Here is a 15,099-nt window from a genome sequence, read left to right on the forward strand (position 1 = left end):
TTGAATATCCTGAATCTAATTTACATCCACCAAGAATTTTAATTTGATTTATACATATATATGTATATTAGAAAATGTTTCATATTTATTAAGATAGATTCTTTGATCATTTTGGAATAAATTGCTGTTTAAAATGTAACAAAACAATTTCGCTTACTTTGTATGTAACTTCCAAAAAATTATAATTACAAACTCCCCGATGAAGGGGATTTTTCAGGAACTAAGCTTTGAAGGTATGAATAAATGGAATTTTAAAAAGGTGTGGATACACAAAAGAGTCGAGCACATGGGATCGATAAAATGTCAAAACAATGCGTCCACGTGTGCTCGTTTAATGGCGTTCGCGTTAATGGGAATTTTGCGTACATTTTTTAGCAAAGCGACAGTATCGTTACGTAGAGGACACGTACACATCAATAAACTTGTATGTTCGATATATTCTCGAATTACGTCGCGTGATGGTGATTATCACTGTGAGAATGCATTGTTGAATATTGACGTAAAATTCGAATCCGTTGCGAAGAGGATGCCGCGATTAACAATGGCATCACGTGATTACGCGTGCATTCCGTTGCGTGTACTTAGAGGAGGGTAGAGGTGATTACATGGGTCTATATATATATACCTGTGTTACGTTCCGTTTGATCGTCCGTGATAATCGCGGTGAGGTTTATTCGTGACGTAACGAGATCTAATTGGAGTGCAATGAAAAGAGTGGTGTATTTTATTTCCGTAATTACAATTGTGCATTTGACAATGTAAGAGATCGTAATTTGAAACATATATTTTAGCATTTTTACATTTTCGTGGGTTTTATGTATTTTTATATAAAAGAGACATATCAATTTTTGAACGAATTATATTCAATTATACGTTAAATATATTAATACTAGTTAGAAACTGTTAATCTCAATAATAAATTGAAATAAAATGATATAATAATTATTAATTTTTTTACGAACAGTTATTGATTTAACATAAATTATATACTCTTTCTTTCTTGGAAATTATTACTGGTAAATTAAAAGTTTTTTTTTTTGCGAATTCAATAGAAGACCCTTTGAGAGCGTTCAATGGATTGTATTTATTTTTCACTTTACAATCATTAATACGATTGCAATTGTATGTTTGTAAAAAATTCTATTCTTCAAGGCAAAAGGAAGTTATGAAGAGCGCTTGTAATTGCGCGGTGTTCGCTGTTCCGGGCACAGAACCGATAATACAACACATGCTTCCATGCAATGTGAGCTGTGATCGAGAAGGACTTGAAAAATGTCAAAAATTATGTATTGCCTTGGTGAGTTCATGCCTATATTATTTTTATACTAGTTTTTTCATACACACCTACTTTTTACAACTATGTGTCTTATATTCCAATATAGAGGAAATACATATACGCATACGTAATTTTAAATTATAACTGCAATATATGTATATATATATATATATATATATATATATATATATATATATATATATATACAGGGTGAGTCATTTTAAGTGACGGACTAAAATTTCTCGAAAACTATAGGAGATACAGAAAAATGTTTCAAACAAAAATTGTAGGGTGTGAAGGGGGACATAAGATGGTAGCATTGGTTTGACCTTGGAAAGTCATTTGAAGGTCACATAAAAGTCACCTTCAATTTCTTAAATTGAACCCACTATTTTTCATTACATATTCTTGTAGCTTATCTCGAGAGCTTTCCAAAACACTACAGACAAATGTTTTTTCATTAAATACTTTTTGAGTTATAAGGCTTCAAAATTTGCAATACTTCGATATAAAATGCAAAATATCTCGTAAAATATTTAGTTTTCGGTAGTCTTACCCTAATACTTTTATGCACAGGATAATGAGACAAAACTATTGGTGCAAAGAAAACGTATGATTGTTTATGATAAAAAATGTGTAATTTGCAATGCACTTTTTGTTATAAACAATCATGCGTTTTCTTTGCACCAATAGTTTTGTCTCATTATCCTGTGCATAAAAGTATTAGGGTAAGACTACCGAAAACTAAATATTTTACGAGATATTTTGCATTTTATATCGAAGTACTGTAAACTTTGAAGCCTTATAACTCAAAAAGTATTTAATGAAAAAACATTTGTCTGTAGTGTTTTGGAAAGCTCTCGAGATAAGCTACAAGAATATGTAATGAAAAATAGTGGGTTCAATTTAAGAAATTGAAGGTGACTTTTATGTGACCTTCAAATGACTTTCCAAGGTCAAACCAATGCTACCATCTTATGTCCCCCTTCACACCCTACAATTTTTGTTGGAAACATTTTTCTGTATCTCCTATAGTTTTCGAGAAATTTTAGTCCGTCACTTAAAATGACTCACCCTGTATATATATGTATATGATTAAAGGTATTGGAAATCAATTAAAACATGAAAAAATTAAAAATTAAAAATTAAAATTAAAATTAAAAATAAAAGGTAATAATAAAGTTGATATTTCTATGTTCAGGTTGAAACTGTTCGAGATAACGTACCAATGCTGATTTGTGAGAAAGTAAACATGCATATCGAAAATTTAAAAGTAAGCAACATATCTCATTTTCTCATTAACATTATACATACATAATGTCAATATTATTTCCTCTCCGAGTAGAGAAATATATATATATATTTGCTGGATTTCTTTTCTAATTAGTGTTTATCTATATATAATATGAAAAAAATAAACGATTGTGCTATATATATATAGCACAATCGTTTATTTTTTTCGTATTATATATAGATAAACACAAATAATACAAATAATAATATTAACACAAATAATACAAATAATAATATTAATACTATAAAATATTATTTTTCTCAAATAAAAATAAATAAAACAATTATATTATTTTTTAATTATTTGTTTTTTTAATGTTATTTTATTTTGTTTTTTCTAGGTCGCTCTATATATAAAATCATGTGATTCTTTTTGGGTATTCACTGGTTTGAAAAGTGCAGAGCCTATTTGCTGTCACGAAGGGAAGGCATTTTCTTGTAACGAAGCGATGCCAACAATAGAAAATTAACGAGAAGCATTATTTCTTGTTCATTTACTAATGAATATCTTACTATTGATTACTACTATTGATTAATGCGAATATACATTTTTATTTTTTAATATAAAATATTTGTAATTAGAAATTTTTTTTTATTATTTTTTAAATTTATACATAATAACTGAGTAAGAAAGCAATTATATATATATATATATATATATATATATATATAATAAATATATAAGCAACAATAGCAGATCTGTTGAATTTATTCAAAGAATGAATTTAAAGAATGCCATTTTAGAGACGTTATTCATTTGTAGTCTTTGTTCCTTTCAATAAAGCTCGGAGACTGAGCTAAGACTGATTGTGAGATTGCGAAAAAACCTATCTACTATTAAAGTTTCTACATTAGATGGTAAATCTCTAGCTTAAAATATAATAATGTTGGTTCTACGTTTTCAAAATATCTAATTGTTCTCGGAATGAAAGATCTATCCAATGAAAAATTTGTTTGTAACTTGCTTTATGTCCTTTGAAATTGAATATATAAAATATGAATTGAATATATAATATATAAAAATTAATTTTTAAATAATATATAAAATCAAAATAAAGTGTAGAGAAGATGAAAAAGAAAACGTATCTTACAAATAATATCTATCTTTGACAAGAAAGAAGATTTCGAATTAATTAATTCAAAGCCATCGAATTAATTAACATTTACAATATTCCGTGCAAAAAAATATACAAGATTGTTAATTTTTACTCATGAAAATTTAATAAACATTCTAATAAAAATTTCTTGCATGATTTGATGAGTGAAAGAAAAAAATAATGCATTTGAAAAGATAAACAATATAATCTTATAATTCTATAAAAATAAAACGAGCGAATAATGAATTACGGATTATATTTCGACTAGAAAATTTTATATTTATTATTAAATGTAATATATATTTCTCATTATTATTAATATTCATTACTTTAATATAATAGTTTCTCTAATAAGTTTTGAATAAATTTGTTTTAATAAAATATCGTCGAGATACTCTAATAATTTACGATATAAATTTAAAAGTTATTAAAGATTTCAACTTATAAGATATAAGGATATAAACTTGTTTGTAAATTTCAAAGTTACAAGATTTGTGAAAATTTATTATCTATTTAAATTTTTAAACTATTATAAAAGATTTGTTCCTTCTGATAAACATATTCTTTCCTATAATTTTTATTTAATCTCTTTTCACCTTCCAAAATTTTATTTCATTCTTATCGTTAATTTAATCTTTTATTCAAAATAAAAGTTATAATTTTTTATCCACATTTAAAATATATAACAAATATTGTAATAAAGATGTATATAAAAGATATTTTAATTCTTGTAGATATTTATTTGATTATGTTATTATTTAACAAAATAATACACAAAAAGTGCTCTTGAAATTATTGGAAGCAGTTTTTGATAATGTGTTCGATAAAAACGCAACGATCTGTTCTTCGTACTTTCTACGATACGAGGCCAAGCGCCGATTATCGGTAGAGATTTAATCCAGCACTTGTACTCTCTCGTGTAAAAGTCAAAGCCCCAAGGAGAGCATGCTTGAAAGCATTAAACGGTATTCGTTCTCAACCGAATCTCCTTTCGCAAAGTACAACTATTACGATCGACCATACGAAATGCATTGTTAGATACAGAAATTATGCATGCATCACATATTTTGATAAGTGTACAATCGTTCCTTCTTCGACAGAAATTTCAACGAAAATTTATTTATCAAATAATCAAACATTAAAGAGAGATTTTTCAATATTTTTCTTTCCATTAAATTTCAAAAGAATATAACCAGAGTATAATAAAATCTCATTTTCGATTGATTTCATTTTGTTTTAACGAAGATTTAATTTCAAACTTGTCAAGCAAGCGCGAAAGTATTGAAATTAAGTTAGTTTATAAACAATTCTTGATGAGAGTTTTGTTAAGGTGGAATAAGATAGACTTTAAACTCGATCCAAGCTCGATTCTAACACTATTATAAATGATTCTCGTTTCACAATCTACCTATCCTGTATACGTCAAATACGTGGCTCTTACCGTGTCCAAGTATGAACATGGAGTGAGTCCATTTCATCCTCGACTCAAGATACCTTCTATTTCGATGATGCGTTTCTCAGAGAGTCTTGTCCCAGAAGCCATCGCATTGAATGAACGGTTTGTTATCGCTTTCCCTCTCTCCGATTTCCTGTAAACGAGTCCTCCAAATTTCGACGCACCCGATAGGTGTATAGAACTCGCCAGTTGCACAAGCCATTGTGTAGCCGAGGTTTTGTCGTCCTTTCTTCGATCGATTTTAATGGCTGTGCCAGTTCGAAGACGAGTTTTGATCTCACAATTCCCTGATCGTCGATCGAGAGAGATATGCCCGAGCTTGTTCCTATTGTGAACGGATTATGGAATAAAAATCATTAAAAAATTCAGTTCTATTGTAAAATAAATTATATTTTTCTCATGATATAATTATTTTTTTTTCGTTTAAATTTTCCAAAATTCTTAAAATTAATAGAAATAGAATATTGAAATTTTGAAATTACTAATAAATGATTTTATTTTCTGACTGCTATTTCCAAGCTTTTGTTTAATTATGGGAACTTTTTTCTTTTTCGAATTTTCAATACGATTCGAAATTGTCTGTAATTTTGAGAGACTTTCTGTATAACGGCAAAATTCATTCAGTAATATCTCTCTTTGTGCTTGCCCACATATCAGTCTGTCGTCCTGACATAATTAAACGAAACGAAAATTGAGGTGACTAATTGTAGGTTTCCGGTTCAGTCCCTTCATCATGTGAGATATGTGAACACACATGCACACACATACACACATGTGCACAAATACACGCATGCTGATCGAATCCTCGGTTCTCGATTAAATCGATTCTTGCTCCCTTTCCATATGTCATACATCAAAGCTTGTAAAGAGGATCGATGTCTTCGCCGTTAATATTGCTGTTGCAATAGTGAGTATTAATCATCGGCGAACATTGACATCGTCATACAGTCTGTATCTGACCTGTCTGTATCTGATCATTTATAGCGTATAAAGCATAAATACAATCGCGTTGTTTCAATGAAACTATCTTTTGATAAGTAACTAACAATAATTCATTTCGATACATATATAAATTTTAAAATATTTTTTCTAATATTTAAAGATATTTGTGTGAAATATTAGTCTTTTTATAAATAAAACAGATGATACTTATATAATGATAATAATTTTTATCAATATTTGCAATTATTATTTTTACTCAAGACTTAATTGTGTCTTCGTCATAAAACACATTACACGTTGAGCCATTAATTCACAGTCACCAGCAGGGCTGGGCATAATGGATGCTTTCGAACGGAAAAAGTGATCAAAATAAAGTGAGGGTGGATTAAGATGAAACGAGAGGGGGTCGAAAGAGGGATTAAAATCTCACTTATAAAAAGATCTTTCTAGAAAAACAGAGAGAGAGAGAAAGAGAGAGAGGGAGAGAGAGAGAGAGAGAGAGGGAGAGAGGAAGTTTATAATTAGTTAAATTTATTTAATAAATTATCAACAAATTATAATTATTGGATTAAATTTTCATGAATTCAATCATTAGCAGTAAAATGATTTGCAAATAGTCCGATTGATCTGTTAATAAATATTATACTTATATTATATTGCATAATGTCAAATATCATATTTTTACTAGCGGATGCTTATCATATTTACAAATATTATTCAGCAAATACAAATCTCGCGTTCATTATTTTTGCAAAAGGAATAAAATATGCAAGATGAATATGCGCATATGGTGTGTCGCAGTTATAGAAATATTTCTTGTGACTGCATAGATATCCACTATGTGCATTTTATATTTCTCTTATGAGCAGATGTTTATTAGATAGAAAAATGGCAGTTGTGTGCGTGCAATGTGACAAAGAAGAAAGGAGGCAACAGTTTTTTATATAATTTTATAATTATAAAGTATTAAAATGTCTCTTAAACATTTTTATAATAAACTAACTTTTAAATCCTCCCTCTCGTGCTGTTCGTATTTACTTTTCGACTCGCTTATGTAAAATACATTATATAAGGAATAAGGTTGTATATTATGCAAACATATAATCAGATTATTGATTTTAATCCGAGGCTTCCGCGAAAGTTTTGCGTTCTGTTGATATAATTTTGGTTTATTTGAACTGATGCAGGCACATAGGTGTGCTCTAAGCGCATATACGTCTTTTGCTGGAGGCTAAGGGTATGTTTATGCACGTGTGTATACCTATTAGTGACACGTCGGAGTCGACGGTACGCCTAACAAGCTTTGTGATTGTTCTCCCCTTCTCCTCTCTCCAGTTTGCCTTTCCACATTCATCTACGCCGTTCTTGCTTAGATGTTTTTCCAGTGCATGTTTGTTAGTGTATATTATTTTCGCGCACATATATTCCAAATAAAAACATACAGTTTAATTATCTTAATATCAGTAACATAAGAGATTAATGGTAAGAAGACTACAATTCCGAAATTTGAAAAAATGGAATAATGATGACTCGAAAATGTATAAGGTCACATTTTTTTAAAGTATAATCGAAATCATTCTAGCAAGATATTTCTTATTATTCTTAGATAATAGTTAATGCAATATTTTAATAAATGAATAGATAAAAAATATTTCGCGAATATGCTATTGCAAATATGTACACCGTTCTAGAGTGACTTGAAAAGCGAGTTTAACAAGCTATACAAGATCTCAGCTACAAGCATTCTGATCAATACCAGAGCACTAATCGGAACACGGAGAAATAGCAAGATAGATAAGTGGTCCGACAGAGAGACGGACAGATAAAGAGAGAGGCAAAGAGGGGGGGGGGGAATCGACTACAGAGGATGTACGAGCAATAGTTTGGCAAAACCCATGAGGCACATAAGCGTGCCTGCTTAGATAGAGTTCCGATCTACGAAGGAGAGATTCCTACTTGCGTGAGCTCTCGCTTTCCGCTCCTGCAGCGTACGTTCTCTGAGAACTATCGTAGCATCGTAACTATTTGACAATCTAGGGAAATTAGATCCCCTCGAAAACGAAAGAGACATTAAAAAGCGTAATTCATAATTTCTGAAATTATTAATTCCAGGAAGAGATAAAGTTAACGAAGATTTCAACGAAATTCTAATTCTCGAAGAAATATTAACGCAGAGATAGAGAAAGAGAGTGTGAAATTACAATTCTTAAAGTAAAATCGTCCCCTCGCTTTAATTACGGCACTGAGCACCCTTAACCGAGGAAATCATGATTGGGATCTATACATAAGTAGGGACATGTGTGTGTAAGTAGCTAAAGGCACACTCAGATCCGCTCGGATGCTCGATCGCGGTCACGAAACTTCGCGGGACTCCGTTTATTAACTTATTGCATCCTCCAAGTTGCCGTTAAACTGATATTAATTACCGCGTTATTCGCCCCTCCGTCCCTCTTCGTGCATCGCCTGCCCGTTCGATCCACCGCAAGAGCTTGGGACTTTCTGAACGACCCGCTTTCCGCCAGTTTTCGCCGCTCTTTCCGCCCACGTGTCGTCCGGCACCTCTTTCTTTTTCCCCTTTATACAAACCTGTCGCGCTACTACGTGCACGCCCGACAGACCTTATTGAATCTCGTTCTGTGCGAATCTCTTTTGAAAGGAACGATTTTTCTCATTTTTTTTTTGTCTATTTTGCCGCATTGTACGGAGGAAATAGATTTGAGTTCCGGTATTACCACCAGATTCCTTCAAGCTACTTCCTCTCTTTCCTGTCTAAAGGCTATTATATAAAGAAATTATATATATATATATATATATATATATATATATACATATATATACAGGGTGTTAGAAAAATTTTAGGAGATGATTCTTTGTCGAAAATTAAGGGGGGTATTTCATATATACATATACTCCTACATCCCTTCCTGTAGAGTTACACTTCTCCAAAAATAGGGGTGAAAATTAGATTTTTATTTATTAGATTTTTAGGTTTTTATTATAATTTTGTTTTTGTTCCAATTTTTCCAACATTTATTTTAATTTTTATTTTAAAATTCAACTTCTCGTAATTCGAAACCTATGCTATTTAGCATCGTGCTGTGCAGGATAACGTTTTTCTTGAAAACTACTGATTTTATGAAAAAACTAAAGGAAATAAAAAAGTTTCTAAATAATTCAAACTTTTTAATGCATATTTTTAGATAATCATATCAGTCCAGAAAGAAAGTTCTAATAAAAAATTGAATGGGAGTTGCTAGTTTCGTCTCCTTATAATAATACAGGAGGCTGAACAAAATATTAATAAATAATCTTTTTACTAGTAGAAAATATCTACCTAATTTCATTTCTTTAACTTGTTCGAAATTTTTGGAGCAGTGTAATTCCACAGGGAGGAATGTAGATATATGTTTATATGAAAAAATCTCTTAATTTTCGACAAAGAATCATCTCCTAAAATTTTTCGAACTTATTAAGAAACACCCTGTGTGTGTATATATATATATATATATATATATATATATATATATATATATAATAAATTATAATATTATAAATTATAAATATTATATATATATATATAATATTTTAATATTTTCTGAAATATCTTATACGTGTTTATCTAATGATAGATACGCATATCGCGCCACGTTTCAAATCTAACTAAAAATAAGGTGCGACAGTTTGATCGACAGCTAGATGCAATAGATGCATATATAGTCACTTATACGTCCCCGGGAAAATTCGAAGATGCGTTCGCGCAATAAATCTTACCGAGCGATGGTGATTTACGCGCCTACGAACGAGATTTTTCGCTTCTATATATGTTCGCGTACAATAACGAGGCGACAATTTTATTTGACGCGAATACGCTTCGTGTGCAGTCCGCGTCGAAAGTGCGTTTTTGCATCCGTATTGTCCAATCACGTAGTTCAGCGCATATGTTTGCATACGCGAAAGGGACAGCCGTAATCTTATCAAGATGAATAATTCATTACTGTGTACGAATGCGCGAGAAGAGAAAGAAAAGAGAGAGGGAGAGAAAGAGAGAGAAATAAATAAATACATAATATATCAGTTTTTCATGCTAAGTCGCGATATCTCGAAAGCGCGACGCGTAGTATTTCCCAGCTTATCTCCCGGGATACCGTACTTGACGGACGAGGATCTGTGTTTGCCGTGGAGGACGGTACCCGGTGAGCTTTTTGGACTTGTGAGCATGGCAAACTCCAGTGTGGTATTGCCGAAAATGTTTTCTCGTCCGCCGGGTATTTGCGCGTCGGTGCTATTGACACTCGCGCTCGCAATCGCCGTATCCTTTCTTACGCCAAAGCCCGCTTTATGTCTAGCGTCGCGAAGTTAAATGGAAAAATAAATCTATTGACTCTTCCCCATAAGAGATTATTGTGTGTACGTGTATGTATGCGTGTGTGCAAAAAAAAAATGTCAAGGAGTTCCGCGCGTTTCATCTCAGAAAGTCGGAAAGGTATCTCTGCCATTCGTGCAGCCGCGAAGATTTGGATTAAATAGCGGATGATGGAACAATATTAGCATTTGTTGGATTTAACGTAATTTTCTCTTTCTTTTTTTTCCTTCTCTCCTCTCCACTCTCTCCTGACTTTAACATTTTAAAGTCTACGGGTTATTCATTAAGATTATTGAAGAATAAATTGTAGTGTTTCGGGGAGAATTATTTTTACTAATCTAATGAAGAAACTATTTAGAATAATATTGTAGAGAAATATTAAGATAAATCGCAGAGAATATACATGTTGAAGAAAATAAGAAGACTTAACAAAATTAAAAAGATTTTAGAGACTGTCTTTTTTTGAGATTTTATAATAATAAATATTTTAAAATTACATATCTCAAAAAATGTATTATTTGTATTTTTACTACAGTTATATTGAATTCTGTCATCAAAAGTGGGAAATTTCAATTCATGTAAATTTTTTGCAAAAAATATGTGGAAATAAATTGGTTCTTTCATATGCCACTAGTCGCGTTTGACAATATGGATTAATGAAATATACGTTGAAAATTCTCTTTTTTATTATTTTGCATCATAATGCAAATATAATTCAATCTGTACGTGTACTGGCGAAAATAAGCCTTATGATTATTAATCAGAATTTACCATTATTTATTAATCATAAATGTCGAGGAAAAAATTCTGTATATTTCATCAATGTATATTTATCGAGCAATTTTAATGAATTATCAAATGGTGGACGTATATTAAAAATGTAATTTATTTCGACACATCTAAGAAAAAAATTCACATGAGATTTCTCACTTTCGACTTTATAACTTAATTTGAGAGAGGAGAAGAGTCTTCGGAAAGATTAACAAATTCGTAAATAAAGATATAAGTATCTTTAGATAAATCATCTTTTTTATTTTTTTTTTTATGACAGCGACAAAGGTTTACGAAAAAATTGCACTCAAAATCTTTGATGTTATTCACTTTATGTTTCTAGTTTTGCGAAAAAAAGGTATCGCGCGCGAATATTACCTACGTTTCATTGGATACCGTGATTTTTCACGTATGAACTTTTGCGTAATATGATCTTGATTGGCTGCCGGGAATACTCGCGATAGCGGGCAGAGCAAACGTCATATTCGATTTTCACGGTGCGATTGAGCTGGGAGTCGGCAGCCGGCAGCCCCGGCGAAATGGCGCTAAAGTCAACACGTCGATAAAATCTCTTCCCGTCATCGACAATGGCAGTCACCGGCGCCACCGTCATGACTATTAAAATATTAGCGAACGTACACATGCACGTTCCTGCTTCGATACGCTAGAAAACGCCGGCGTGTCGAGCAAATAAGGGAGATTGCAATTAGAAAAGTAGAGACTTGCCGGTTCGATGGATGTAAATTTATTCATGGAGTTGGTCGAACGCCGCACATTGAATCGATCGATATATTTCCACATGAATCTGGGAATTTCCGATTCAAATTCTGGCGAGTGGTATTATGCTTCAAAATTGTAACATATATTACAGTGATTTATTTCGGGGTCATTAAAACATTTATGCTGAAAACCTAATAACGTTATATATAGGTTTTTCATTCTTTTAGCATTATTTTTTAACAATACATGTTTTCTTTAATTAATTTGAAGTAATGTCTTTTTTAATGAAAAGCATACAAAAAGAGCTTGTCATTTATTAATAGCTTTCTCATTATATATTTTAATAACTAGATTTCGAATTAAAGTTCTATCAAAATCCACTTTAAAAATATATGAAACAAATATTTCTATTCATTATTTCTATATAAACTTGATTTACCAAAGATTTATTTTTTATATTTAATTTAAACTTGAAAATTTATCACATAATTATTAAAAATTATATTATTTTTCATTTTAGATAAATTAACAAAAACAATTTGTTTATTTTATAATCCATAGTTCATAACATTTGCACTAATGAAATGATTTATTAAATATGCGCAAATTAATAATTATTTAAACGTAAACAAGCTTTAGTAACGTAATTTTATTAATTAATTTAATTATTATCACATTAACAATAAAGATAGTTAAAACTGTTGTTGCAATAAATAGATAATTTATAACTATTTGATTCTAATATTTAATAGATATTAAAATTAATCTTTAATTAATTTAAAGTGTAGTATAATATTATATATCTGACAATAAGTACCCAAGTTAAACAAGTTGTCTTCTTCATTTTATCAATGATTTTTAAAAACAAGGCATCGAATCAAGCTATCTCTCTTTTATACATTAGATAAATATATATATACGAATAAATAATCCAGCGCTTAAAATAGTCATTACAATAGCCATACAAATCTTACAATGATAAAATGGCCATTACCAATTACACAAGTAGTATAAAACTGCTGGAATTTTTTGCCTTCCGAACTTGACGTTCCATATTTAATTAAAATCTGCTACGAATACAATCCGAATCCTGCGAAATAATTCATTTCTTTCAATTTTGCAGTATACACTTTCGCACGTGGCGTTCCTTAAACACACCAGCCTTCCCGTTCGATATATTCACTTGAGAATAAATTGATTCCACTCGCGTTCGTTAACCGGTAGCCTTCGTCGTTCAACCTGTTGTCGAAATTAAAAAAGGGGGGCGGAATAGAGCGCAAAATCAAAGATATCGTCGAGTTTAATTTAAACGAAAAGCGAACGATCTCCCCCCGTCGATCCGCCGTTATTCCTCTCGTATTTCTCCTCCGAGTGATAATGGTCCGGCCCGTTGTCGACTCGTACTACTCGCTGCAACGTCGATGCAGCACGTTCTGACACATAGATGCTGCGATCTCTTATTTCACGCCATCGTCGTCATCGTAAACCTTACGACGAAATAATCATCGTTCTTTTCTCTCTCGTTTACATAAAATCGGCTGCTCGATAGCATCTGCAGCCAAGAAAAGGAACGAGACAAGTCGGCTTAACCGTTATCGTTTCTCTAGAATACCTTACCGCATCTAATTGTAAAGAATTTATTTTCTCTTCGTCCTTCTTCCTATTTGCGTCAAAGTGTCATAATTGATGGATTAACCGCGATGTTTTGTACTTTAATTTGCGACTTTTCCTCGGATATATGTGTCATAATTTAACCTCGTGGAAAGTTTTGATATGAATTTTCGCTCCGCGATACGTATTAATTCACGAGCGAAAATGAGAAGCAATGTACGGATGTAATTTTATTACGGCGAAAATCTCCTGGAGAGCAACGGAGACGAATGTATCCGTGACGTTACATGTTGCGCAACACAGTTGAATCTCGTTTCTGAAGTCTCTTGGAAATGCTATAGACATGTAACACTATTATGCTTATTCTAACAAAACTTAAATTCTTAGAAAATACTCGTATATTTGTCCCAACCTAACGAAAGTTGTTTTAAATACATATCGTCGTGTTAACATTTTGTTTAATTGTAATAATTAACAATTAACACTGTGCCTTTTTTATTTCACTTTTCACATATTGAAATTATATGAAATTATCGCTAATTAAAGAGAGGATAAATTGCAACAAGAGCGCATTGTAAATATAGGAAATACTTTGTTTGGTATAATTTTCATGAAAATAGGCAGATTTATTGCAGCGAGCTTATATAATAACAGAAACAAAGTGTATGGCCTCACGTGCCAGTCGGACAAAACTTTAGCTTTCATTAGCGGATAAATTGAGAATGCACGAGGCGCATTTTGATTTCACGAGAGTTACATTTTGCCTGTAACAGCAAATATTTAATCGTCGAGAGCATAATTTTTAAACTAAATGCAACAATAATTCGCCTACCCCTATCATAAATGTTCATTAACGTTAAAGACAACATCGGCGCATTTTGTGCAGTTAATTGATAATCCTGCTCGTGCACGAGATGTACGGATACACGCATTTGATAAAATTCTGACAGACGGGATTCGCGGCGCGAACAGATAAACGGACCGACGGTGGAATTTGAATCGCCGCTCTCGACAGAGACGTCCCGCTTGCTGCCAGTTAAAACTGTAAATTTAATTATTTATAATGTTCACGGTAACTGAATTTGAATATGAAATTATGCGCATATATCTTAGCTTTCGGCTCGTCAGGTCACTAAAGCACTTTGTGAAGAAGAGAATCCTCCTCTCTTTCTCGAGAAATTAGCACCGCTCTCTGGCGCGACTATCCCGTGAATCTCTCTCTAATGCCCGCTCGTTCCCGTATTTTAAAACTGCTTTAACAGTACTCAGGCGCACAGTTGATAATCTCCTCCTGCTTTAATTAATCCACTTGTGCGAAATGCTGGCAAGAAGTGCATTTCGACGAGATTGGCGAGCGTGCGCGAAATTCGAAGAGCGCGTAACGAGCTTATCATATTTTCATGTCTTTTTATACCCTTTTCGTCATTTCGATAAATGATCGCGTTACCCTGCGATCGATGCTGCACGTGATCATTATGAATTTCGCATTGAATAATTTTACAACGATAAAGTAAAAGTTACCGATTTATTTTCAGAAAAAACGCGGAAAGATTAAACGGAAGATGCATTA

At 31.8% G+C, this 15,099-nt stretch overlaps 1 protein-coding gene across 1 annotated transcript; it reads left to right on the top strand.

The window, feature by feature from the left end:
• The first annotated feature begins 199 nt into the window (after nt 1-199).
• On the top strand, nt 200-3,097 carry LOC112639502 (follicle cell protein 3C-1-like). The gene is made up of 4 exons (XM_025413684.1): nt 200-233; nt 1,029-1,297; nt 2,478-2,549; nt 2,911-3,097. The coding sequence occupies exons 1-4, from the start codon at nt 200-202 to the stop codon at nt 3,037-3,039; spliced, it is 504 nt and encodes a 167-aa protein (XP_025269469.1). The 3' UTR covers nt 3,040-3,097.
• Nucleotides 3,098-15,099: the final 12,002 nt, after the last annotated feature.

This window comes from Camponotus floridanus, unplaced genomic scaffold, assembly GCF_003227725.1.
Source record: "Camponotus floridanus strain SB8 unplaced genomic scaffold, Cflo_v7.5 scaffold7, whole genome shotgun sequence".
NCBI classification, from domain to species: Eukaryota; Metazoa; Arthropoda; class Insecta; order Hymenoptera; family Formicidae; genus Camponotus; species Camponotus floridanus.

What these genes read in the sequence shown, in the direction of transcription:
- LOC112639502 (XM_025413684.1), top strand. Translation starts at nt 200, where the DNA reads ATGAAGGGGATTTTTCAGGAACTAAGCTTTGAAG. An exon ending in AAAAATTATGTATTGCCTTG is followed by an intron (nt 1,298 to 2,477) that starts GTGAGTTCATGC and finishes TTCTATGTTCAG; the next exon opens with GTTGAAACTGTTCGAGATAA. An exon ending in TGCATATCGAAAATTTAAAA is followed by an intron (nt 2,550 to 2,910) that starts GTAAGCAACATA and finishes TGTTTTTTCTAG; the next exon opens with GTCGCTCTATATATAAAATC.